The sequence below is a fragment of the Oryctolagus cuniculus genome, chromosome 7, assembly GCF_964237555.1.
Source record: "Oryctolagus cuniculus chromosome 7, mOryCun1.1, whole genome shotgun sequence".
NCBI lineage: Eukaryota > Metazoa > Chordata > Mammalia > Lagomorpha > Leporidae > Oryctolagus > Oryctolagus cuniculus.
In genome coordinates this window covers 55,962,012-55,989,340 of record NC_091438.1, presented here as the reverse complement: position 1 = coordinate 55,989,340, position 27,329 = coordinate 55,962,012, and the positions used below count along the sequence as shown (strand labels likewise).

The window sequence follows — 27,329 nt, the reverse complement described above, 5'->3', positions numbered from 1 at the left end:
CAATTTCCTACTGTTTCTAGCCTATGAAAAGAAACAACAAAAATCAGATGAATGAATAAAGAAAATGTGATACAGAAACAATCAATTATTTTACTGGTACCTTGGGAAGCTAAGAAGGGTCGGAACATGACAAGTTAGATGAAAGACCTTTGGACATTTTTCACAGCATAGGAGATCCCCTCCATTTTGGCAGACAGCACACCAGTCTTCATTTGGGTCATCATCTTTGCTATTGCCGTCTCCTCCAATCCTTGCCGACCTGTGCATGAGGCTTCTAATAGGGGACTTTCCATTAACCAGGCTGCTGAGCCCTGACTGTTTGCAGCTTTCATTCATATCTGTAGGTTCGGTTTTCACATGATTTTCCAGGCTTGTTAATGTATCCAACTCACTCTCTAGGTGCAGGTTGGTTGAGAGAGGTGGTGTCAAACTACTCTCAGGACTGCTCAACTAAAACAAAACAATGACAAATTCTTGAAGAACCATTTAATCCTTATTGTTTCACAATATTTACTTGAAAGTTCTGTCAATATCCATATAGATAAGGTGACATAAAATTATTTTGTCAATCATTTTAGTGACATAAAGGAATAAAAATAACCTTAAATTTATTTAAGCATGCTAATATGTAATCTTATGGGGTCTGCCCCTCTAATATTGATTCACTCAGATAACAAGGAAATTAATTAAACTAAGCACACTGATTCAGAAGTGAGCACAGGGTTATTCTCATTATAGGATACTATTTTTCACACGAGAATTTGCTCATGGCACTTCAGCAGCATTCTATAATAATCCCCCTTTCATTCTACTGATGTAGGAATATTGTGACAATGTAAAGGAAATCTTCCACACCTTTATGCACCCACTTTCATGGAGGTATTTTCCAAATCAAGTTCTGTATCAAGAGGTGACACTGTTCCAAACACAAGGATAATTCTGTTTCATGCTCTTTTGTTCTCTCTCAAAAATACACACAAATAGGGGCGACATTGTGGCGTAGTGCGTTAAGTCCCTGCCTGTAATGCTGGAATCCCTTATCAGAGAAGATTTGATTCCCAATTGCTCCACTTCCAATCCAGATCCCTGCTAATGTGCTTGGGAAAGCAGTGGAAGAAGACACTTATGTGGGAGATCTGGATGGAGCTTTGGCCTAGCTCAGCCCAGTGCATCATGGACACTTGAGAAGTGACCCAGCGGATGGAAGATCTCTTTTTCCTCTGTAACTGTGCATTTCAAATAAATAAATACGCACTTATAAAGTATTAAATATGCTAATACATTGAGATGAAATTCCCACGTGCCAGTCTGAGGAAGAAGAAATAACAAAAATCTAAACTGCTAAACAAAGAGAGGCGTGGGTCTTTCTTTATCCTATAGTCTAAATTTTATGAAATCTTCCATTTGCTCTAGAATGGTTAATAATTTGTAAGCAAAAAGACAATCTTCCCATCACAATAAACTGATCAATAAACTGTTTTTATGTCAGCAACATTAATGCTGAGCTCCTAAGACCAGGTGAACAGCTAAGGCTCTTTTGTGGCCTGAGATTCAATGTGAATACAGAGAATGATAAATAAATTCAGAATACGATAGAACCCGATTTATAACCATGGCAACAAACAAACAAACAATCAAAAAACTTGACTAAACAGAAATTCAAAGATAATTCCAAATGAGTACATAATACAATTAAACCTTTTCTGATTACAGCTGCCTTTTACCAACAAAGTCGAGTTGGAGAAGAGGTATATATATGGAGTATGCCAGGCGCGAAGCTGACAGACTCTGGGACCTCTTCTCAGTCTAAGAGACTCAGAGACGTAAGAATCAGTGAAGTGACTTTGGGAAATCCTTCCCAGACCACAAGGGTGCTTACCATGCAGGCACTCCTCCTGCCATCCTCTGTCTTTTCTTGTTTTACAGTTCCTGAAAAGCTACATATTTCATCTTCAGTCCCAGGTTCTTGCTTGACCTTCACTTGATCAGATTTGAAACTAAGACTTGTCTTCTCAGCAGTTCTTCCTGATGACCCACAGCTAATTAACAACAACAAATAAAGGTCACAAATATGGTACAACAACTATATAAGAAAATAACCATATTAAAGTGAAGACAACAATTAACCTCATAGAAGATAAGGACACCTCATAATGTGGCTAACAGAAATATGGTATTGACCTAGATTCAAACTGTTTGAAAATACAGATCAAACTTCCAAAAGACTTTCTAAAAATACATTTTCTGGTCTGAGGCACTTACAGTAAACCACTTAAGGAATCTACTAAACAAGGCCCATGCAGGTTAAGAATCCTTTATCTAAAATGTTTGGCATGAGAAGTGTTTCAGGATTTTTTTGAATTTTCAAGTATTAGCATATGCAAAGTAAGATATCTTAGGGGTGGATGATAAGTATATGGGTGTTCATTTTGTTAGATATATTTGAAGTTTTCTTAATAAAAAGAAAAAAATATGTATTAATAATAAATACTCACCTGCCTCTACTGCCAGTACTAGAGGTACTAGGAGGTCTCACAGGTGTGTGAGAATTGGATAAACCTAAAAAGTAAGTCAAAATAAAAATCAAGCCATATAGGAAGATTCAGAATTCTACTTAGTAGCTAAGGAACTCAAGGTTATAACCCTAACTTAGAAATTCCTGGAGATCAGAGCCAGCTGCAAAGTTAGGGATGCCAAGTATAACCATTAACCAGCTTTCTCTCAGTTGATCCCAGAATCCTCCTTTGGGATGGGCATTTAGTCTATCAGTAAAGATGCCCACATACCATGTAAGAGTGTCTGGGCTTAAAACCAGGCTCCAGGCTGGTGCCGGGGCTCACTAGGCTAATCCTCCGCCTGTAGCGCCAGCACTCCAGGTTCTAGTCCCGGTTGGGGGCGCCGGTTCTGTCCCGGTTGCTCCTCTTCCAGTCCAGCTCTCTGCTATGAGCTCTGTGGCTCGGGAAGGCAGTGGAGGATGGCCCAAATGCTTGGGCCCTGCACCCGCATGGGAGAACAGGAGGAAGCACCTGGCTCCTGGCTTCAGATAGGTGCAGCATGCCGGCTGTAGCAGCCATTTGGGGGGTGAACCAACGGAAGGAAGACCTTTTTCTCTGTCTCTCTCTCATTGTCTAACTCTGCCTGTTTAAAAAAAAAACAAAAACAAAAAAACAGGCTCCAGCTCCTATGTCCAGCTTCCTGGTAATGTGGATCCTGGCAACAACAGTAAGCTAAAGTAGCTGGGTTCCTGACACACATGTAGGAGAGCTGGGTTGAGTTCCTGGCTCCCAGCTTCTACCTGATCCAGCCCCAGTGGGCAGTGAGTTAGCAAATGGTAGTGATCTATCTCAAGTTAATTAATTATTTTAAATTAAGAATTCTTTACAGTGCAACATTATTTAATCAATCCAAATCAAGTGAAAGCTATCTGCCATCAATCCCCAAATCATCTGATAAAATATTCTACTTAGATTCCTATATTATTCTTTTTTGACAGCCTGGAATAATTCTTAAGTCTCAAAAATTATGTGACTTGGGCCTGGCATGGCGCAGCAGGTTAAGCTGCCACCTGTGATGTCAGCAGCCGGTATCAGAGCACTGGTTTGGTCCTGGCTGCTCCTCTTCCGATCCAACTCCCCACTAATGTGCCTGGGAAAGCAGAAGATAGCACAAGTACCCGGGCCCCTGCCACCTACATGGGAGAGCCAAATGAAGTTCTAGGCTCCTAGCTTCAGCTTTCCTGTGATCATCTGGGAAATGAACCAGCAGAAAGGGAAATCATTTTCCCTGTCACTCTGACTTTCAAATAAATACAATAAATCTTTTTTTAAAATGACTCAAAAAATTAATGATGCACTATTCTTCCTCTAGAAACATTAGATGGTCTGATTCAGTAAGAAAGAAATAACATTTATTTACACTGAAACAAGTGTTACATAACCACTTATGGACTGTAGATCTTTTAGGAGCTGCTTTGATCATGCAATACTATGAGTCTCAATTCAATCACCTGCTTGGAGTCAGTAAAACTGGGATTTTGAAGACAGCTACACCTCATGGAAATTACGGTAGTAAGCTTTTCATGTTAAAATTACAATCTGAAAATTCACTTATCTTTACTCAATTCTTGTTTTTGGAATGTTCCAATCTTTCATTATTTTACAAAGTATTAAAGTTTGGTTAAAACTCAAGAACTCTGAAACTATTTGCATCCTTAAGTATAAAACATGGAAAGTAAGTGCATCTAAAAACAAGGAAAAGAATGTGAATGGACATAGGTACTTTAGAGTTCTGAACAGTATAGAGAATGCATACGTATTCATATTACTTAAGACAGACTGACTACAGTATTTGAACAAAAGTAATTAAAACAATCAGGAAAAAATACGTTATTTTGATGGTTAATTTTAATGTGACTACCTGGCTAGGATATGTACTGTTTAACCAAGTATCACTCTAGATGTTGCTGTGAAGGTATTTTTTAGATGTAATTAACATTTAACTCAGTAGACTCTGATGTGTTTTTCTGGAGAACTCCAACTAATATAGATATTGAGACACATTTCTTTTTGTAGGTGTGAAAGAAATGAGGCATTACTCATTTGCTTTACCTGATGATCCTGGAGAAAGAGCAGAGGGTCCTGGGGAGGGATTCATGGTGCTTGTCGGCTGTGGGGGTAGGTGACTGCCTGAGATGTATCTACTTAGTAGATTATCTAAACTACTTGAGCCAGCATCTTCCAGCTGAAAAGACAGAAAATAAATTTCCTTTAATAAAGCAGTGAATTTCATTAGTGTCACACTTAGCAATTCACTAATAAACTAGCAAATCATTCAATATCAAACTCAGTTTAACAGCTGCTTCTTTAGACTTCCTGAAGACCCACACAATATAAAGTTCATGTGAGTAAAACAGTATCAACTGGACAAGGCAAATTCTAATAATCCACTAAATCCTATAAGTTCTATTATGAAAATAGCTCTGGCACACTGTGACACTTTTGCCTTTTCTCAAAACTGCTACTGAACCCTATTTTTAGCATTCTTGTCCCTCAACTCCCTCCTTCCTCCCTCTTTTTCAATACCCACAGTCGTGCCAGAATCATTTACGTAAACCGAAATGGAATCGTGTCAGAAGCCAACTTTAAAGCTCTAAAAAGTTCTCTTTTAAACATCTGTTTATTAATCATTTTCATTTACTTAAAAAGGCAAGAGATGGGGGAAGATATCTTCCATCTGCTGAAAAACTCCCCTAGCGCCCCAACAGTCAGCATTGTCCAGGCCAAAGCCAGGAGCCAGGACTCCACCTGGGTCTCTCACATGGGTGGTAAGGCCCAATTACTTGAGCTCTCATCTGCTCCTAGGATGTATTAGCAGGAAGCTAGACAGAAGCAAAGCAGCCAATACTACAACCAGCACTTTGGGAGGGGGGAATCTACAGTAGTGGTTTAACCCACTGTATCACAATTATGTGCGCCCCTCTTTTTTTTTTTTTTTGACAGAGTTAAGACAGTGAGAGAGAGAGACAGAGAGAAAGGTCTTCCTTCTGTTGGTTCACCCCCCAAATGGCCGCTACAGCCGGTGTGCTGCGGCGATCCCAAGTAGGAGCCAGGTGCTTCTTACTGGTCTCCCATGCGGGTGCAGGACCCAAGCACTTGGGCCATCCTCCACTGCAGTCCCTGGCCACAGCAGAGAGCTGGACAGGAAGAGGAGCAACTGGGACAGAATCCGGCGCCCCAACCGGGACTAGAACCCGGAGTGCTGGCGCCGCAGGCGGAGGATTAGCCTAGTGAGTCACAGTGCCGGCTTATAGGGCGTTCTTAAAGCCACAGAAAGTTTTTATATAAGGTCCCATATATATATAGTCCCTTATATTACATGTTAAAAAAAAAAAAAAAGAAACAAAAAAAGGAAATGTGAAACCCTTTCATTCTTAGAGGCAGTTGAATCAAGTCAGAGAATCTGGCATTATAATTTTGTGCAGATCACCAAACTGAATGCCAGTCTATATTTCAGACTGTAATGAATAGGAGAATACCTATGTAAAGCAAAAGTAAAAATATACTAAATAAAAACTACCTTAAATTTTACACTACTCCATTAGTCAAATCGTTCTCACTTAAATTATTAATCTTCTTGCTTACTGGTCTACTTATACCTACACTTGCCTCCTGTCAATCTTCTCCCCTACTGGAGGTCAGATTACTTTTTATGCAAATCTATTTCTCAATCAAGACAGGAAACTGAACACAGGTACTTACTTCTTCTATTTTCCTCTAACTGATTTTTACGGCTATAAAATAAAAAGGATATTTCTCTATCTCTCTTTCTCTCTCTCTGTCACTCTTGCCTTTCAAATAAATAAAAATGAATCTTTAGGGGCTGGTGCTGTGGCATAGCAGGTAAAGCCACCACCTGCAGTGCCAGCATCCCATATGGGCACCGGTTTGAGACCTGGCTGCTCCACTTCCAATCCAGCTCTCTGCTATGGCCTGGGAAAGCAGTAGAAAATGGCCCAAGTCCTTGGGCCCCTGCACCCGCATGGGAGACCTAGAGGAAGCTCCTGGTTCCTGGCTTCAGATTGGTGCATCTCTGGCAGTTGCAGCCATTTGGGGAGTGAACCATCAGATGGTAAACTTCTCTCTCTCTCTGCCTCTCTGTTAACTCTCCCTTTCAAATAAATAAAATAAATCTTTAAAATAAATAAATGAATAAATCTTTAAAAAATTAAAATAACAAAGGGGGATGTCATCGTGGCACACGGGTTGAGGTGATATGTATTGACACTGGCATCCCGTATCGATGATGTACCAGTTCTGAGTCCCATCTACTCTGCTACTGATCCAGTTCCTGTTAAGGCATCTAGTACTTGGGTCCCTGCATCCACAGGAGAGACCCCCCCCCCCCCCCCATAGAGTTTCAGGCTCCTGGCTTCAGCCTGGCCCAGTCTTGGCCGTTGTGGCCATTTGGTGAGTGACCTAGGGGAAGGAAGATCTCTCTTTTTCTCCCTCTCTGTCCTCTTCAGTCTGCCTTTCAAATAAATCAATCTTAAAAAAAAAAAAAAAATCCCATACTGAAAAGATGAAGGCTGAAGGTGAGTGGGCTGTGGGTTAGCTGAAGCAAAAATAAAGGAGAGTAACAATTATGCTTGCCTACTTTTTTTTTTTTTTTTTTTTTGACAGGCAGAGTGGATAGTGAGAGAGAGAGAGAAGAGAGAGACAGAGAGAAAGGTCTTCCTTTGCCGTTGATTCACCCTCCAATGGCCGCCACGGCTGGCGCGCTGCAGCCGGCGCACTGCGCTGATCCGAAGCCAGGAGCCAGGTGCTTCTCCTGGTCTCCCATGGGGTGCAGGGCCCAAGCACTTGGGCCATCCTCCACTGAACTCCCTGGCCACAGCAGAGAGCTGGCCTGGAAGAGGGGCAACCGGGATAGAATCCGGCGCCCCGACCGGGACTAGAACCCGGTGTGCCGGCACCACTAGGTGGAGGATTACCTATTGAGCCGCGGTGCCGGCTGCTTGCCTACTTCTGAGTCAGAGCTGCTGGCCAAGGGCTCCCTTGTAAGCTATAGTTATAGAAGAACTACTCACTGCAACTCTAGTCAACTGTAAGGAGTTGTAAAGAGGGATGGCCCTAATGAAATCACAGATAGAAGTGGGACTGATTTCATCTAAACATACTGGAGGAGCAAATGACTAAAAAAGACATGTCACCCATGCTGACTCCCACTAATTTTACTCTCAACCTGCAATTTTTTTAAATTTACTTTTTAGTTATTTGCAATTTTTAATTTCTGTCAAGACAGACAACCCTAAGGGTAGAAGATTGGAAAACTCAGAGGCAAACAGGACCCATGGAATAAAAGGGCTTCCTTGAGGCCATCATAGTTTCCAACAGGAAATGCTAACTGAAGTATTTACCTAGAGGCTTTACTAGACACAAAGAATCACCACAAGTGAAGTTAAAAATCTATCCAGAAAAAATTAACTTTCACTTATAAACTCATTAAGTCAGATTTTTGAGTGCACCAAAATATATAGTAAAAAAAAAATGCAACAGAAAAATGAGCAGAGACCAGGAGACTGGCCCAGCAGTTAACATCCTTCAGCTGAAGAGACACTTTGAGCCGATATCAAAGTGCCTATGTTCAAGTCTCAGCTCTGCTTCCATTCCAGCTTCTTGCTAATGTGCACCAAAGAAGGCAAAAGGTTATGGTTCAAATATCTGAATCCCTGTCACCCATGTGGAAGACTCACACTGATTTCTGGGCTCCTGGCTTTGGCCAGGCTCAGCCCTGGTGTTGTGGGTGTTTGGGGAGTGAACTAACAGAAGATCTCTGTTTGCCTGTCTCAATGAATAACCAATGTACATAAGACAACCAACCGTATTAAAGACATGAAAATGAAATCACCATCTCATTTTTACCTATTAGATTGGAAAAAAGGAAAGAAAAGAATGACTATTTACCTAATACTAGGAAGACAGTGCAGAAATGGGCATTTTCAAATACATAAGCTGCCACATTATTTTTGTAGAGCAATTTGTCTATATCCATCCGAAACTTAAAAAGTGTATTCGTGGGGCTGGCACTTTGGTATAGCAGGTTAAGCCACCACTGCCATGCTGGCATCTCATATGGGCATAAGTTCGAGTCCTAGCTACTCTACTTCTGATCAAGCTCCCTGCTAATGCACCTAGGAAAGCAGCTGAAGATACTTGGGCCCCTGAACCCAGTGGGAGACTTGGCAGAAGCTCCTGGCTTCCAGCTTCGGATTGGCCTAGCTCTGGACATTTAGGCCATTTTGGTGAGTGAACCAGTGGATGGAAGATCTCTCTGTCTCTCTCCCAAAGTTACTCTGTAACTTTTGCCTTTCAAATAAATAAATAAATCTTTTTTTTTTTTTTAAGTGTAATCACTTTTGAATCAGTAATTGCACATCAATCAACTTAGAAAAACATGAGGGCACTTCAAAATCTTCATGAAAACATAATTTCTGTTAATTCCACTTTTCTATGAACTTTCTGCAGTATTCTTGTATTAATGTATCTAAAATTTTATGCTCCTTATGCTTCAATGCAGCTTTCAAGATAAGCAACAAATGACACACAGTAAACCACATGTACAGAAGTGCACCATTTTATATGTTCTTACACAACACAGAACTTGAGAACCAAAATCAAGAAAATAGGGACGTGTGTTTGGCACACCAGTTAAGGTGTCACTTAGAATACCTGCATCCTCTATCAGAGCACCTGGGAATCCCCCACTCAGCTTTCAATTCCAGCTTCTGGCCCCCCGGGCACCCTGAGAGGCAGCAGGTGACAGACAGCTCATGCACTTGAGCCTGTAACCCACATGAGCACAGGGGAGACTCAGATTTTCAGGTTCCTGGCTTCTGCCTGGCCCAGCCTTGGCTACTTGAGAGCATGTAGGGAGCTAACTAACACATAGAAGTTATCTTTCTCTGTCTGCCTTTCAGATAAATAAATGAAAAAATACATATTATTTATTTTTTAAAAATGTGAACACATCATATCTATCACCCCCAGGGTTTCTCATGTCAACCTCCCAAAACTAGTCCTCAAATAACACTTGCCTGCTTTCCATCATTTTAATTTTTCCTACAGTTTTATATAAATGGAATTACATGTACTGTGTACTTTTTTCCATCCATTTTTTTTCACTTGGCATAATTATTCTGAGGTTTATGCATGCTATTGTATCATGTTCACTCTTTTTTACTGAGTTAATTACTATACATTGTATGGATATACAAAAGAAGTTCAAAAATTCATGGAAAAACAGAATTAAAGGGTAACACTTACTTCAACTTTCTGAAGATCCCTTGTATAATCTGTCCACTTACCCATAGCTGGATATTTAGGCTGTATTTGACATATTACAAATACAGATGCTATGAACATCCATGTACAAATCTTTGTATGGACATATATTTCATCTTTTATTTGGCAAATACACAGATGTGGAATGACGAACTCATTATGGTAGAAAGATGGTTAATGTTTTACTTTTTCATCCTTATCAACTGTGGGAGGGGTCTAGTTCCTCTCACTTTCTCATTAATTCTTGCTATAGTTAATGTTCAGTCTCTATTTTTAGCCATTCTAAAAGGTGTGTTATGGCAAATCTCACTGTGATTTTAGGTTACATTTCACTAATAACTAATGATAATAGCATTTTTCACAAAAGAATTTTTGTTTTTAATGCTAAAATGATGAATAAACCAAAGGTTTACCAAGAAAAGGCAGAAAGAAATATAATGCATGCAACAAAATAGAAAGCCATACAGATTTAAAAACAAGAAACCAATACAAACTGACTTTTAAAAGACTAAAAGCAAAAGCATAAAATGCACAGACCATTATTTATAATGAATAGTAGGTGTGTATATATAGTATAAACTCATTGCCTGCTATTTTAGGTGAAAATAAGTAAGTCAACATTTACAAAAATAGGTATATACCAAGAATCCCACCACGCTGTACCCCACCAAACCCTTCAAAATGGCTTATCACTGAGCTTATGCAATTTAAAGAGGGTCCTACATGATCTGGTTTCCATTTTCCTCTGCAGAATTATTTCATACCACTCCCACTTCCTCTTGTCCCCTTTCCTAACTGGCCATTTTTATGTTCTTCAAAAGTGCCCAGGTCCTTCATACCTCATAGATTTTGAAGTTTTGTTTCTTTAAGGAAATCAATTTACTTTTTTTTAAAAAAGATTTATTTATTTACTTATTTATTTGAAGGACAGAGTTAGAGAGGCAGAAGCAGAGGCAGAGAGACAGGTCTTCCATCCTCTGGTTCACTTCCCAAATGGTGGCAACAGCCAAAGCTGGGCCAATCTGAAGCCAGGAGCCAGGAGCTTCTTCTGGGTCTCTCAAACAGATGCAGGGGCCCAAGGACTTGGACCATCTTCCACTGCTTTCCTAGGCCATGACAGAGAGCTGGATGGGAAGTGGTACAGCCCAGACTCGAACTAGCACCCATATGGGATGCTGGCGCTGCAGGCAGCGGCTTTACCTGCTACACCACAGCACCAGCCCCTGGAAATAAATTTACTGCTGATACTTCCCTTGCTAGAACTCCAACTCGGCCTCCAGGTTTCAAAGAATACTTTGCAACCCACTAGATTTACCTTGTGGTTTCATCTTCTAATAAACTATGCAATTTATTTTAAGTAGAACTTGGTACAAGAATCGATGAATGTCTCCATTATCCTGGCAGTAAACTCTGTTATACCAGGTCTGGCTGTGGCATAGAGGGTAAAGTTGCAGCCTGCAGTGCTGGCATCACATATGGGCACCCGTTCGAGTTGCGGCTACTCCACTTCTGATCCAGTTCTCTGCTATGGCCTGGGAAAGCAGTGAAGAAAGGCCCAAGTCGTTGGGCTCCTACACCTGCGTGGGAGACCCAGAAGAAGCTCCTGGCTCCTGGTTTAGACTGGTCCAGCTCCAGCCACTGTGGCCATTTGGGGAAAGAACCAGTGGATGGAAGACCTTTCATTCTCTCTCTCTGTCTCTCTGTAACTCTTTCAAATAAAAATAATAAAAAAAGACATGCATATCATTTGTTGAATGAATGGTCCTTATTTTCCAATTAAACTTCAATTCTTTCTCCTCTTTCACAAAGTTTACTTAATAATAATGAGAAGTTGGTGTTAAAAGGTGAAGGAAAATAAAAAATTAACGTTTAATCTTACCAACAAGTACATGGGAGGGGGAATTCTACTATCATTTTAAGAGTTAAAAATGAAAGAATGGCAAAGCCAATATTTTTTTTTTTTGTTTTTGTTTTTTTTTTTTGTTTTTTTTTGGCAGGCAGAGTGGACAGTGAGAGAGAGAGACAGAGAGAAAGGTCTTCCTTTTGCCGTTGGTTCACCCTCCAATGGCCGCCGCGGCCGGCGCGCTGCGGCCGGCGCACCGCGCTGATCCGATGGCAGGAGCCAGGAGCCAGGTGCTTTTCCTGGTCTCCCATGGGGTGCAGGGCCCAAGCACCTGGGCCATCCTCCACTGCACTCCCTGGCCACAGAAGAGGGCTGGCCTGGAAGAGGGGCAACCGGGACAGAATCCGGCGCCCCGACCGGGACTAGAACCCGGTGTGCCGGCGCCGCTAGGCGGAGGATTAGCCTAGTGAGCCGCGGCGCCGGCCGGCAAAGCCAATATTTAAATCACAAAATCTGCTCTTCCCGTAAGTGGCCTGATGTAACCTATGAAAATAGTTCGCTATTCTCTCAATCCAGAATAACTCACAAAATCATGAAGTTCAAATCCTCCTTTTACTTTAAGAACACTTGAGAAAACTACTCAGGCCATCAAGGGTACACATATCCAAAAAGCTACCAACTACCTGAAAGATGTCATGTTAAGGAAACAATGTGGGCCAGCACTGTGGCATGTAGGTTAAGCCTCCACCTGCAGCACTGGTTCGAGTCCTGGCTGCTCCTCTTCTGATTTAGTGCCCTTCTAATGCACCTGGGAAAGCAGCAGAAGATGGCCGAAGTGCTTGGGTACCTGCAACCCATGTGGGAGACCTGGAAGAAGCTCCTCCTGGCTCCTGGCTTCAGATCGGCCTAGCTCTGGCCATTGTGGCCATTTGGAGAGTGAACCAAAGGATGGAAGACCTTTCTCTCGTCTCTCCATCTCTCCCTCTTTTTGTAAATCTACCTCTCAAATAAATAAATAAATAATTTTTTAGAAATGATATCCAACTATTCCAGCGTCATGTGTCTGTTTTATTTGAAAGTTAGAGTTACACAGAAAGAGGAGAGAGAGAGAGAGAGGTCTTCTATCCGATGATTCACTCCCCAGTTGGCTGCAACAGCCAGAGCTACACCAATCTAAAGCCAGGAGCCAGGAGCTTCTCCTGGGTCTCCCACATAGGTGCAGGGGCCCAAGGACTTGAGCCATCTTCTACTGCTTTCCCAGGCCATAGCAGAGAGCTGGATTGGAAGAGGAGCAGCTGGGACAAGAACCTGTGCCCATATAGGATGCCGCCGCTTCAGGCCAGGGTGTTAGCTCGCTGCACCACAGCACTGGCCCCAATAAATAAATCTTTAAAAAGAAAGAAAGAAAAAGCAGTAATGTGTGTCACTCATCATTACAATGGTGGAGTTGGTAGGTGTGCCTAAAGGGGTGGACATAGTCACTGCTCCAAAAAGGGTGCTAAATTTCTGTTGCACATGCCTAAAAATGCAGGGTGATGCCTAACTTAAGGGTTTGGATATAGAGTCTCTGGTCACTGAATACATCCAGGAGAACAAAGAACCCAGGATGCTTCAGCACACCTACAAAGCTCACAGTAGGATTTACCTATACATGCAGCTTCCCCCTGCCACACTGAGATGATCCTCACTGAAAAAAAAACTGTTCCTAAACCAGAAGAGGATGCTGACATTGTGGTGCAGTGGGCTAAGCCCCTGCCTTTGGCGCTAGCATGCTGTGTGGTCACTGGTTCAAGTCTCAGCTGCTCCACTTGCAATCCAGCTCTCTGCTACGGCCTGGGAAAGCAGCAGAAGATGGCCCAAGTCCTTGGGCCCCTACACCTGTATGAGAGATCTGGAAGAAGCTCCTGGCTCTCGGCTTCAGACTGACTCAGCTCCAGCCATTGTGGCCATTTGGGGGAGTGAAGCAGTGGATGGAACACCTATCTTTCTCTGCCTCTGCCTTTCTATAACTCTGCCTTTCAAATAAATAAATACAACTTAAAAAACAAACAAACAAAAAACAAGAGGAAGATGTGGCACAAAAGAAAAAGATTGCAGAAGAAACTAAAACATATAACTCAAGAATAAATTCAGCATAAAATAAATGTAAATTAAAAGAAAAAAAAAAGAATCACAAAATCTGACCTCAGATTTTATTATCTCCTGCAGTTCACCTAACAGCTTGGGATCTCACACTCCTTTCATGTGTGGTAGTTTTGTAAATAAAACTTCTCCTCCCTAGAATATCTGTCTTCCTTAACCTTCATTGCTTAACATTCTCCTATTTACCTTTAAAAGTCAAATTTAGGGACAGGCATTGGGGCTGTTTAGGATATGCATATCCTGTATCAGCATCCTAGGACTGAGTCTCCCCTCTGCTTCTGATCCAGCTGCCTGACAATACACCTGGGAGGCAGCAGCTGATGGACCAAGCACTTGGGTTCCTGCTACCCACTTGGGAAGACCTGGATGAAATTCTTCGCTCCTGGTTTTCTCCCGGCCTAGCCTTAGTTGTTTTGGGCATATGGGGAATGAATCAGCAGAGAGAATATATTGCTCCTCTGTGTCACCCTGCCTTTCAAAAATACAGTATCTAGGGGCTGGCACTGTGGCGCAGCAAGTAAAGATGCCACCTGAGGCACCAGCATCCCATGAGTGTGGGTTCTAATCCCAGTTGCTCTACTTCCAATCCAGCTCTCTGCTATGGTCTGGGAAAGCAGTAGAAGATGGCCCAAGTGCTTGGGCCCCTGAACCCATGTGGGAGACCCGGAATAAGCTCCTAGCTCCTGGCTTCGGATTGGCCCAACTCTGGCCACTGCAGCCATTTGGGGGAATGAACTAGCAGATGGAAGACTTTTCTCTTTCTCTCTGCCTCTCTGTAATTCTTTTAAATAAATAAATAATCTTTATATTAAATAAATAACTGAATCTTTAAAATATATGTATGTATGTGTATATAAATAAAATCTGTGGGGCTGGCCCTTAGCGTAGCAGGTAAAGCCACTGCCTCTGACTCCAGCATCCCATATGGATATCAGTTCAAGTCCCGGCTGCTCCACTTCCAATCCAGCTCCCTGCTAATGCATCTGGGAAAGCAGTGGAAGATGACCCAAATACTTGGGCCCCTGCACCCATGTGGGAGACCTGGAAGAAGCTCCTGGCTTCTGGCTTTGGCCTGGCCCAGTCCTGGCTGTTGTGGTTACTTGGAGAGTGAATCAACGTATGGAGGACCTCTCTCTGTAATTCTGTCTTTCAAATAAAAAAATTCAAACTTAAAAAAAAATCACTTTTAAAAATTAGTCAAAATTTAAGATTATTCTGATTTCCACAGGCAAATTCAGATTCTTCTATTCTTCCACTGTCTTTTATATATGACAGTACTTCAAAAAGTTTGTGGAAAGTCATATTAAAAGATGTTCATTTTGGTGCAAAATAATTTTGAAATCCATGTTTTTTGGTAACATATTTTCCATAAACTTTTTGATGACCCCTTTTAGATATGTACTTCAAAAAAATTTTTGCACCAAAATTAACATTTTAATTCCTTTTGCCAGACTTCTCAAGTCCCTTCATTCATCTACTTGTAGCAATAATATGAATTGTTTTGACCTTGATTAGAAAACTCCATTATATGGAAAACTTTTAGTTAGGAACCATTTCCCTTTGATCCTTATAGAACCAGTACCTAGGATTTAGCATATGATACATTGTCAAGTAATTGGTGAAGAAAAAAATATACAAATACATTAATAATAGTGAATCTTATGTTCAGAAATTCTCTGGAGTTATACTGTATGAAGATACAAATGCCTGATACTGCAGGTATTTGGGGAGTGAACCAGTGAATAAACTCTCTATAACCACTTAAATAAATAAAATAAATTTTAAAAGTGAAGAGGTTTATAGGAGAAAGCATGGATTCTGTTCTTCCCACTACAGTTTAAAAAATTAATGAAGGGAACAGATACATTCTGAAGTTGTTGCCTTCATCCCAAAGCTCTTCCAGGCAGAATGACCAAGGAAGTCTAATACAAGCTTACTTCCTTGATAACGCCCACCTTTTTAAAAAAAATTTATTTTTATTTTTATTGTTTTTTGACAGGCAGAGTGGACAGTGAGAGAGAGAGAGAGAGACAGAGAACGGTCTTCCTTTTGCAGTTGGTTCACCCTCCAATGGCCGCCACGGCTGGCGCACCGCGGGTGCAGGGCCATGTGGGTGCAGGGCCCAAGCACTTGGGCCATCCTCCACTGCACTCCCTGGCCACAGCAGAGAGCTGGCCTGGAAGAGGGGCAACCGGGACAGAATCTGGCGCCCCGACCGGGACTAGAACCCGGTGTGCCGGCGCCGCAGGTGGAGGATTAGCCTAATGTCCACCTTTACAAAGCACCTACACCTCCTCCACCTGCTTTCTTTGGGACAAAAGAACTGAACCAAGTTAGAATAAGACTAGCTTAAATAAGCTTAAATCTAACATTAGCAACTATCCTTCTTTTATAAGTTTCTTAAGAACTAGAACCTAGTTTTTCTTCTTATCTTCAATATCCATAGACAATAGCAGCAAAGTACTCCTTAACACTGTGCAGATCTTTGTTTCACCAGGGCTATCAATACCATCCCTTCCAAGACATATTATCTCCTTGGTATTGTTATGGAGAGCAGAGAGGGAATGAGACTTACAAATCAGGAGTCTGGGCTTCTAATTCTAACCTTTGCACTAACCCTATGACTCTGGAAAAGTCACTAACTTCACTTACATCAGTTAAATAAGGACATTATCATAGCACGTGATTTCAAGCATTAAAGTGATAAACTGTGAGAGTATATTGTTATTATCAACTTTAATTTAGATGCTACTTTATTATTTCCATTTCAAAATTTTCTATTCTATTTATTCAGTCATCTCACCACCAACAAAAACTATCATTCTCTTATCAAAAAAAAAAAAAAAAATCTCCTAGTGTCATGGAAGCAATCAAATTGAGAGAATTCACGGGGCCAGTGCTGTGGCATAGTGAGTAAAGCTACCACCTGTGATGCCGGCATTTCATATGGATGCTGGTTCATGTCCTGGCCACTCCCTTTCCAATCCAGCTCCCAGCTAATGGCTTGGGAAAAGAAGTAGAAGATGGCCCAAGTGGCTGGGCCCCTGCCACCCAAGTGGAGATCCAGATGAAGCTTGTGGCTCTTGGCCAGCCAGGGCCACTGCAGCCATTTGGGGAGTGAACCAGTGGATAAAGATCTCTCTCTCTCTCTCTTACAAATAAATGAATAAATAAATTCACAGTAATTTTCAAATAATTTTGTAGTTACAGACTATCCTTTAAAACTCTTATACAAACTCATTAAGCAAAAGAACAGATTAAACATCTCTGCAGCCACAGAAAGAGTCAATGGTTCTATTGTCAGCAGTTTCACTGCTCTTTGCTCCCATGGCAACCCATAACTCCCACATAACTCAGACAATGCATAAGTTGATTTAGTATAATCCTTCCAGGTTATATTCACATTTAAAAATAAAATGTTTAATTCAAATGAATCTGCAAGATTTCATAAGTCACTGAAACGTATTTCTTCAGGAAAATGTCACAATGATAAAAAAGCAAGAAGCCTCCGAGTCCCCTCCTTACCATTACTTCCCCTTTCAGTACATTTCTCCAAAGGGCCTGATACCTATCTACAGTCTCCAGCCCTATCCTTGTTCAGTCCAACCTGCTTGCATAAAAGGTTGACCATTCATTTTGGACCTAAGAGAAGAATGACAAACACGTGACCACATTTTGGTCCTGGGTCTCCTCACTGACCCTAAACCCATTCCATCTCATACAAGGTTTGCCAGTTGGGCAGGTGGTATAAAGGAAAGAACTAGCCTATTAGCAAGGCTGACATTAACTCATTATTATATCTCTGTTTATATAGTCTCATAATTTGCTATTCATGCAGCCTATAATTTAAAAATATTAAGGAATGCTACTTTTAGCATACTAACTCTTCAATACGCAAACATTTCTACTTTACTTTTTAGAAATTTCAAAGAAATGCTGGTCCTGAATAGAATTAAAAAAAAAAAAACAAAAAACAACAACCTTGAAATATACAATTACTTCCCTAATTAACATGAGGTTTTAAATGCCTCATTTAATTTGAATACAAACCTGTATGGGTGGAATATCTGGCAGTGATGGAAGGTTTTCTGGATTGGTAACTGAGGGGATAAGCTCTATTGCTGTAACAGATGGGCTGGTAGGACCTCGGTTTGCATTTGCCATAGTTGCTGTAGTAGGGCTTGTAGGGTTGATTGTGGTGTTGTGTACCGATACAACAGGAAAGGGTCCAGCATGTCCTGGGTTTGAGTGCTGTTAAGAAAGTAGACATTATCAATTATCTCATTGGCCAAGATACCTAAACATGAACAATACCTTTACAAAAGTTTTAAGAATTCTTAAGGGCTTGATACCTGTGGTTAAGAAACAAAGAAATGGGCCCTCTCAAATGTATGCAGAAAAATAGCTCAAAGTTAGTCATTTCATTTTTCTATTGTGTAGTATCTAGGGAAAAACAGACTTACCAATAGTTTTCAACCTATCAGTCTGGTGCTATGATATTATTTCAGAACAAGGAGATCTGGAAGCCTCCAAGTTTTTAAAGAGCAAGCCAAGAAATCCAGTTATGTTTATATTCCTCTTTGACCTGTAGGGGGTATTTCCTAACAAAAATATTTGTATCATGTACTTGCTACGATAGAAAGAACAATTATCATTTACAGAAAGGAAATATGACACCAGTTCCTAACTCTAATTCTATGTGTCTACTCTTGGTAATTCAGAAATGGGGATAATGAGACTTCATTCCTGCATCACTGTGAGGACTATTAGGAGGAACATTTAAGGTAACACAGGTAGAAATCTATGGGAAACAAATTATTATACAAATGTAAATAAATCATTTGAAATATTGAAAAACTAAAAGCACATTCACAGTTATTTCTTTAGGAGCACTCCTGAAGTCTAAAGACAACGTTCTGAGATGGTGAGTCCGATTCTGTAGCTTCTGCACTCCTTGAATGGTATGCCTGGCCCCTCATAATAATTGAACTGAGGTGTACGTGGTATATGAACAGTTTAATGAAATTAATGCCTAAAACTTGAATCCCCATATATTAAAGAAAAAAGGAGAAAGGAAAGAGAAAAAAGGAAAAGATAAGAGAGGGGAAGGGAAGGAAGGGAGGGAAACAATTTTCCTGAGAATGTACATGTTCTGCAGGATCTTCTTTTCCATTTCTCTTCCCTCTACCCTTCTCCCACTTGACAAAAGAACAGCACGCCCCTGACTCATTCCTAATCTTAGTCTGAGATATTGTTCCAGCATGAAAGAAACTACAACCAAAGGTTCAACTGAAAATAATAGTGTTGAATTTGAAAAGTGACTGCCTCTAAACCCTGGGAAAGAAATTTCCAAATGGATTGTAATAATGTGATGATCAACAAAAATGAAGGCTCAAAGAACCTGTCACTGACAAAGAATTTTTAAAGTTTTGATTAGATAAACATGAATTTTTTTTGCAATTTAGAAAACATTCAAATAATTGAGGAATATAAAATAATTTTAATCCTCAAATACATATTTTTGTAAACAAATTTCCTGAGCACCCCATGAAAACAAAACAAAAAAAACTATTAATAAAATAAATGCTGAATTCCTACTCTAACAATAAACAGGAAACAACATACAAATATACATGAGTGAAAAGAAGGTGGCTGGGGCTGTCGATGTGGCGTAGCAGGTTAAGATGCTGCCTGCAGTGCTGGCATCCCATGTGGGTGCCGGTTTGAGTCCCGGCTAGTCCACTTCCAATCCAGCTCTTTGCAATGGCCTGGGAAAGCAGAAGATGGTACAGGTCCTTGGGCCCCTACACCCACATGGGAGACCAGGAAGAAACTTCTGGCTCCTGGTTCAGATTGGCACAGCTCCGGCCCTTGTGGCCAACTAGAGAGTAAACCAGCAGATGGAAAGATGGAAGACCTTTCTCTCTCTCTGCCTGTACTCTCTCTGTGTAACTCTGACTTTCAAGTAACATAAATAAATCTTAAAAAAAAAAAAAAAAGGTGGCAAAGAAGCTCCAGCTATCCCAATGAAATGTATAACTAAAATATTTCATGTTTTCTAATATTCATTATTTAGGAACAATGTAATAATTGAGCCCACAGAAGAATTTGATAACAGACTTATTGTTGTTGCAAATTTAACAAAGAATTTTGTCATTGAAATAAACATTTTTCCCACAGACAATTACAATAGGTTTATTATGCCTATCATGCATAAATATATTAAGATCTAAATGAAAAGAGGAAGGAGGAGTAGAATTCTAGTCCAAGGAGAAAAGGCTATAAAATTTCAACTTTCAAAAGAGCTTGCAATGGTATTTGAGATTCTAGATAAATTATACAGGTGGGGAACCTTTCTTCTGTTAAGGGTCATTTGGATATTTGTAACATCATTCATGGGCTACACAACATGATCAACTTAAAACTTAGCTGCTATAGATTTATGGAATTTCAAGCTCCTCCTGCGGTTGCCTTGGCAGGGCCAGATGAAACGATTTCATTGGCTTTATACAACCCATAGGGAGGACATTCCCCATTCCTGGTAAAAGAATGCTATAAAGGTTTTACCTTATAATGTAAATATTTACAATAAACTTTGTAAAAGTATGACTTTTGCAACTATTTAAATTAATAATAGAAATTTTAAATGAAGGTCTTCAAATATGAAGGAGTACATATTTTTTAGATAGTATAGAAGTACTTGGGTCAAAATCCTGCAAGACCATTATTCTAGGACAGTGTTTTTCCAACTTAAGGATACACACTGACCTCACAGACTTTGTAAAAACTTACATAACTTAGTAGTGTCCTACTAGAAACTGTGATGCAGTCATTATGGCTTGGCCCATTCTGACAAAGTTCCCCATTCCACCCAAGCAGACTTGGACTTCAAAGTGGCCTTTACAGCATGTTTTGAGAAACACCACTGTTTTTTTGTTTTGTTTTGTTTTGTTTTGTTTTGTGTGGGGAGCCATTGCACGGCGCCCTAAAGATGGCGCCGGCTCCTTTCCCCCAGAAGGACTGGCGAGAAACAAACATCTCCTAATAAGGAGATGTTTGAGCTCCCTTCCGGCTTCCGCGTTGCTGTACCAATCAATGCTTGCCACTTGGCCGCTTTTGATTGGTGCGCGGATGGCTATAAGAGGGAGGGGAGAAAAAAGGGCGCGAGATTCAAAGTTTGAAAGAGGTTCCTGAATAAACTGCTGGAAGAAGAGTTCGGGTCGTGTCTTCCTTGCTGGTCGAGGGACGCGACAACTGGTGGCCCGTACGGGGAACATCTCGAACGCGAACTCAGAACTTCCTGCAGTCAGGGCAGCGCTGGTAAGTCCCCCGGGAAAATAAGGTGGGGATCCGCGATAAGAGCGGGCAGTCCTGCAATAATAGCGGGAGGGTAGTTCTGCGATTAAAGCAGAGGAAGTTCTGCGACAAAAGCAGAAGGAGCTCTGACCCGTGGCCAGGGAAGGAGCGCAATTTTTGACGATGGGTAATTCACAGTCCCATGAAATTTTTCTGGCGCTGAATGCGCTGCTTCGGGAAAACGGTTTGAAACTTAAGCCTAGTACGTTGCATAGGTTTTTACGTAACTGCGATACCATTGCACCCTGGTATGGGGTTTCGGGAAGCCTTACTATCCCTTCATGGGACAAACTAGGCAGGGATTTGGATTTTGCATTTGAACAGGGTAATCTTGAAGGGGGAGTGAGACCAATATGGAAGTTAGTGCGAGCATGCCTCGAGGATGAGCAGTGTAGTGAAGCTATTCTGAGCGGTCAAGCTGCCTTGGAGGAGCTTCAGGAAGAGCGCTCCGAGAGAGCTGCCAGTGAAAAAGGGAAAACTTTGAAGGAGAGTCGGAAAAGAACTAGGAAAAAACTGTACCCCGATCTTTCCGAGTTGCGCAGCCCCTCCTTAGTAAGTAGTTCTAGTGCAGAAAGTAGCTCAGAAAGCAGCAGTGAGTCTGAAGAGTGTGGCGATAACAAAGAGTCTGATATAAAGCAAGTACGGGAATTAAATCGGCAAATGAGGAAATTGCAATTAAAAGGAAAAAAGGAACTTAAGCATGGTACTTTCAAGGGGAACTTAGGGGAGGAGCCTGAAGCCTCTCCTCCTCAGTATGAGCCTGTATCCGCGCAAGAAAGAGGGCGGACTTTCTGTCCAGGAGTCTGGAAACAGGTTGGTGCGGAGTTGTTAAGTGCCTATCCTGTCTTCCAAGATCCGCAAGGGCAGAGGTACGAGGAACCCCTCGACATAAAGATAATCAAATCACTAGCGGAGTCAGTAAGAGCCTATGGCATCAGCGGCTCGTTCACGCTGGCTCAAGTAGAAAATCTTCAAAGATACTGCATGACTCCAAATGACTGGAGTGGGTTGGCTCGTGCTGCATTGTCACCAGGACAATACTTAGACTTCAGAGCTTTCCTGATTGACTTTGCCAATGAACAAGCGGCAGAAAATGCAGCGGCAGGGAATCAGCATTGGGACAGAGATATGCTGCTAGGCATAGGGAGATTCGCTAACCAGCAGACAGGTTACCCACATGCAGTGTATGAACAAGTTAACAAGATAGCCATCAAGGCTTGGAAGTCTATACCCAACAGAGGAGAGGTAAGTGGGAATTTGACAAAGATTACACAGGGACCCACCGAGCCGTTTTCAGACTTTGCAGCGCGCATGGTGGAAGCTGCGGGTAGGATTTTTGGAGATCCAGATCGCGCCATGCCGCTGATAGAACAGTTGGTTTTTGAGCAGTGCACTAAGGAATGCAGAGCCGCTATAACACCATGGAAGAGCAAAGGGCTTCAGGTATGGATAAAACAATGCAGGGAAATAGGAGGGCCGCTATCCAACACTGGCCTTGCTGCAGCAGTCCTTCAAATCACGAAGGGCAATAGGGGATCAGGGAACGCTGGAGCATGTTTCAGCTGTGGAAAAATGGGACATATGAAGCGGCAATGTCCGCAAAGGGGAAGAGGCAAAGAACAAAGACAGGAAGGACCAGGAATTTGTCCAAAATGCAGGAAGGGAAAGCACTGGGCCAACGAATGCCGCTCGGTAAAGGACATTGACGGCAACGTCCTTGTTTCTGGCAATGGTGGGGCGCGTCCAAAAAACGGGCAGCGGGGCCCTCGTCCCCAGGGCCCGCAAATATATGGGGCATTCGAGAGTCAGCATCAGGGCGCCCATCAGGACCAACAGCAGGGGAGGCAAAGTCAGTGGCCCAGCTTCAGACATCCCAGAGACCACGGAGAGCCACTGCAGGCTCTGCAGGCCTGGACCTCTGTGCCACCGCCAGACTCATACTGACACCAAAAATGGGAGTGTAAGCCATTGAGTCAGACTTTCAGGGACCCCTAGAGGAAGGGACAGTGGGATTGTTGTTGGGACGTTCATCCTCTACCTTGAAAGGTCTCATAATTCATCCAGGAGTCATAGATTCGGATTATACTGGCATGGTGAAAATCATGGTTGAGTCCCCTAGAGGTATAACAGCTATTAATCCAGGAGATAGGATTGCACAACTTGTAATCCTTCCTAGCAAGCATTTGCAGTTCAGTGCATCAAAGAAACAACGAGGAAGTGAAGGCTTTGGATCCACAGGCGTAGATTGTACCTTCTTGTCTTTAGAACTAGACCAGAGACCAACCTTAAAGATAAAAATAAATGGAAAGGACATTCTCGGCCTACTAGACACAGGTGCAGACCGTAGTATCATCGCCTCCAAGGATTGGCCTCCAAAGTGGCCTAAGCAGGCATCCTCACAATCCCTTCGGGGACTGGGATATTCAGAAACTCCTGAGATGAGCGCAGTAATGCTGCGCTGGGAGGATGCAGAGGGACATTCAGGCACGGTGCAACCTTATGTTTTGGATTTACCTATCTCTTTATGGGGCCGAGACCTTTTGAAAGACATGAACTATAAATTAAGTAATGAATACTCCCGTGTTTCTCAAAAATTGATGAAGGATATGGGACACCATCCGAATTATGGAATAGGAAAATTCTTACAAGGAAGAAATGAGCCCACTGAAGTAGTGCAGAGGCCTTCTCGCCAAGGGCTGGGTTTTTCATAGGGGCCGCTGAGGAAGGTATTCCCATTACTTGGAAGCACGAGGACCCAGTGTGGGTTCCTCAGTGGCCTCTGTCCTCAGACAAATTGGTCGCAGCGCAGCAATTGATTCAAGAACAATTGAATTTAGGACACATTAGACCCTCTGTATCGCCTTGGAATACTCCTATTTTTGTAATAAAAAAGAAATCCGGGAAGTGGCGGTTGCTACATGACTTGAGAGTTATTAATATGCAGATGCAGGTCATGGGGCCGGTGCAACGTGGGCTGCCTCTTCTATCTGCACTTCCACAGGGATGGCCCATAATAATAATAGATATTAAAGACTGTTTCTTCTCCATACCCCTACATACAAAGGATTGTGAAAGGTTTGCCTTTACCTTGCCGGCGTGCAATCATGAGCAGCCTGACCAGAGGTATGAATGGGTTGTGCTTCCACAGGGCATGGCTAACAGCCCCACAATGTGTCAGCTATTCGTGGGTCAAGCGATTGGGCCTTTACGTAAGAGATTTTCTTCCCTAAAATGCATCCATTACATGGATGACATCCTCTTAGCAGCAAAAGACGAATTCGTATTAGATGATGGCTTTGCATATTTGATTCAGTTGTTAGAAAGTAAGAAGTTATTTATTGCCCCTGAAAAGGTTCAAAAAGGAAGCATTGCAACTTATCTGGGATCCTGCATAACTAGTACTCAAATTGTTCCTCAAAAGGTGGAATTGCGCAAAGATAGTTTAAAGACTTTAAATGATTTTCAGAGATTATTAGGAGATATAAATTGGGTTAGGGGTTATTTGAATCTTCCCAATTATGAACTTAAGCCACTTTATGTCATTTTGCGTGGTGATTCGGCATTGGACTCACCGCGGTGCTTAACTCCGGAGGCCAGGGAGGCCCTAGAGAAGGTAGAAAAGAAATTACAGGAGGCATTCTTATGCAGAATGAATGAAAATCTGCCATTGTCATTATGCATTCTCCCAACGCTTAGCCAACCTACAGGGCTAGTATGGCAGGAAGGTCCGCTTTTGTGGATACATCCAAGGAGCTCTCCAGCCAAGTCTATTGAGTATTATCCGGCAGCGGTGGCAAAGCTAGCACTGGAGGGTTTGCAACAATGTTTACAATATTTTGGAAAATTGCCGTGTGAAGTGATTGTTCCTTATGATGCCAAACAAGTCAACGTCCTATGTGCTCTTTTAGATGATTGGGCAGTGTTTCGCTGTGGGTTCCCAGGCTTTATAGACAATCATTTACCAAAAAGTCCATTGTTACAATTCTTTAAAGAACATCCAGTAGTATTTCCAAAAATTACAGCCGCTGAGCCATTACTAGGTGCTCCAAATATATTTACGGATGGGTCAAAAACAGGCTGTGGGGTTTATGTGGTAGAGGGTAATGACCCGGTATTTCATCAGTTTCAGCCAGGCTCACCTCAAGTTGTGGAGTTAAAAATAGTTATTGAGGTCCTTAAGCAGTGCTCTTTTGCCTTTAATTTGTTGTCAGATTCCTTATATGTGGTGAACGCATTAAAGATATTGGAAACCGCAGGGCCGATTAAACCTTCTAGCCCAATTGCATCCCTATTACATATAGCCCAGCAGTTGCTTTGGTCACGGAAAAATCCCTTTTTTGCTCAGCATATTAGAGCCCACACAGGTATGCCTGGTCCTTTATGTGAAGGCAATGCGCGAGTAGATCTGTGCACTAGACAGGAATTCATCTTTTTTACTACTTCCGCAGAGGCTGCTAAAGCTTTCCATCAATCTTTTCATGTCAACGCGCGCGCTTTGCAGCAGAAATTTCATCTTTCCCGCGCAGATGCCAGACAGATTGTACTTGATTGCGCTGACTGTGCTGTTACTCGTGCACAACCCAGTGTTGGCGTAAACCCTAGAGGGTTACTGCCTGGGAGAGTATGGCAGATGGATGTGACCCATGTATCGGAATTTGGGAAATTGAAATATGTTCATGTCTCAGTGGACACGTGCTCAGGCATTATGTATGCCTCTCCCCTCAGTGGTGAATCTACACGTCAGGTGATTGCTCATTGTCTGGATGCATGGGCCGCCTGGGGGAAACCCCAGGTGCTAAAAACTGATAATGGCCCGGCCTATACATCTCAAACCTTTACCACCTATTGCCAAAAAATGGAGGTTCAACTTGTCCATGGATTGCCATACAATCCTCAGGGCCAGGGCATAATTGAGCGAGCACACCGCACACTGAAAGAATATCTTTTAAAACAAAAAGGGGGAGTTGGCTATAGCCGCACCCCGAGAGAGAGAATTGCCTTAGTCTTATTTACAATTAATTTTTTAAATTTGGATGTGCATGGGCACTCAGCCGCGGACAGGCATCAGCAACAAGGAAACCCAAGTAGAGGGTTGGTAAAATGGAAAGATCTCTTGACGGGCCAGTGGCGTGGCCCTGATCCCGTGCTGGCATGGGCACGAGGTGCTGTTTGTGTTTTTCCACAGGATCAACATGACCCGGTGTGGGTTTCGGAGCGAGCGGTCAGGCGGGTCTGCCACGAGGAGAATCCTGCTGTTGCTTTTGATACTTCTGCCTCAAATGCAGTGGACACTGGCGGAGCAGAGATGGGGGATTCTATCAGTATTCCCAAAGCCGATGCCGAATTGGTCCGCGGAATTTGACTACACCTTGGAGCAACTGCGCCTTGCCCTGGTCACCATCAACTCCACGCATGTGGATGTCTCCTTCGCATCTGGACTGTCATCCCAGATCCAGCCATCTCCAGCCTGAAGGAGTGGGTGGGACTTGGAGCTTTGACGGGGTTGCTGTTACTTGTTGTGTTATTTTGCCTGTGGTGTTTGTGCAGGATGAGGACAGCTCATTGGCGGGAATTGGCCATGATAGCTCAAGCTTTTTATGCCCTTGAGGCTGGACAACTGCCGCAAGCATGGCTGGCCTTCCTTGAATGCTAGGCATGGGTGCAGGGTGCGAGGCAAAGCACTGCAGAGAGAACGAGCCATTATGTTCTCTGGAAGGCAAGTCTGTCTGCATGTGGGTTGGCATCCCAGATCCCACCCCCGCGAAAAGGATGCTGTTCCAGGTGGATGCCTGGCAGTGGGGGACAGACCCCTACCTTCTCCTGTAATCCTTAGATGCCTAGTTCTAAAACAAAAAGGGGGAACTGTGGGGAGCCATTGCACGGCGCCCTAAAGATGGCGCCGGCTCCTTTCCCCCGGAAGGACTGGCGAGAAACAAACATCTCCTAATAAGGAGATGTTTGAGCTCCCTTCCGCCTTCCGCGTTGCTGTACCAATCAATGCTTGCCACTTGGCCGCTTTTGATTGGTGCGCGGATGGCTATAAGAGGGAGGGGAGAAAAAAGGGAGCGAGATTCAAAGTTTGAAAGAGGTTCCTGAATAAACTGCTGGAAGAAGAGTTCGGGTCGTGTCTTCCTTGCTGGTCGAGGGAC

General features: G+C 42.5%; 1 protein-coding gene across 2 annotated transcripts in view; it reads right to left on the bottom strand.

Annotated features, from left to right (window-relative positions):
- The window catches only part of TRIM33 (tripartite motif containing 33), a 149,792-nt gene that overhangs the window by 13,919 nt on the left and 108,544 nt on the right, over positions 1-27,329 (bottom strand). For both annotated transcript variants that reach the window (XM_017345956.3, XM_017345957.3), the window contains exons 11-15: positions 17,875-18,075; positions 4,608-4,740; positions 2,496-2,559; positions 1,880-2,039; positions 101-450 (exon numbers count right to left, since the gene is read on the bottom strand). In XM_017345956.3, coding sequence (XP_017201445.2) covers positions 101-450; positions 1,880-2,039; positions 2,496-2,559; positions 4,608-4,740; positions 17,875-18,075 — 908 coding nt within the window. The remainder of the gene's footprint in view (positions 1-100; positions 451-1,879; positions 2,040-2,495; positions 2,560-4,607; positions 4,741-17,874; positions 18,076-27,329) is intronic.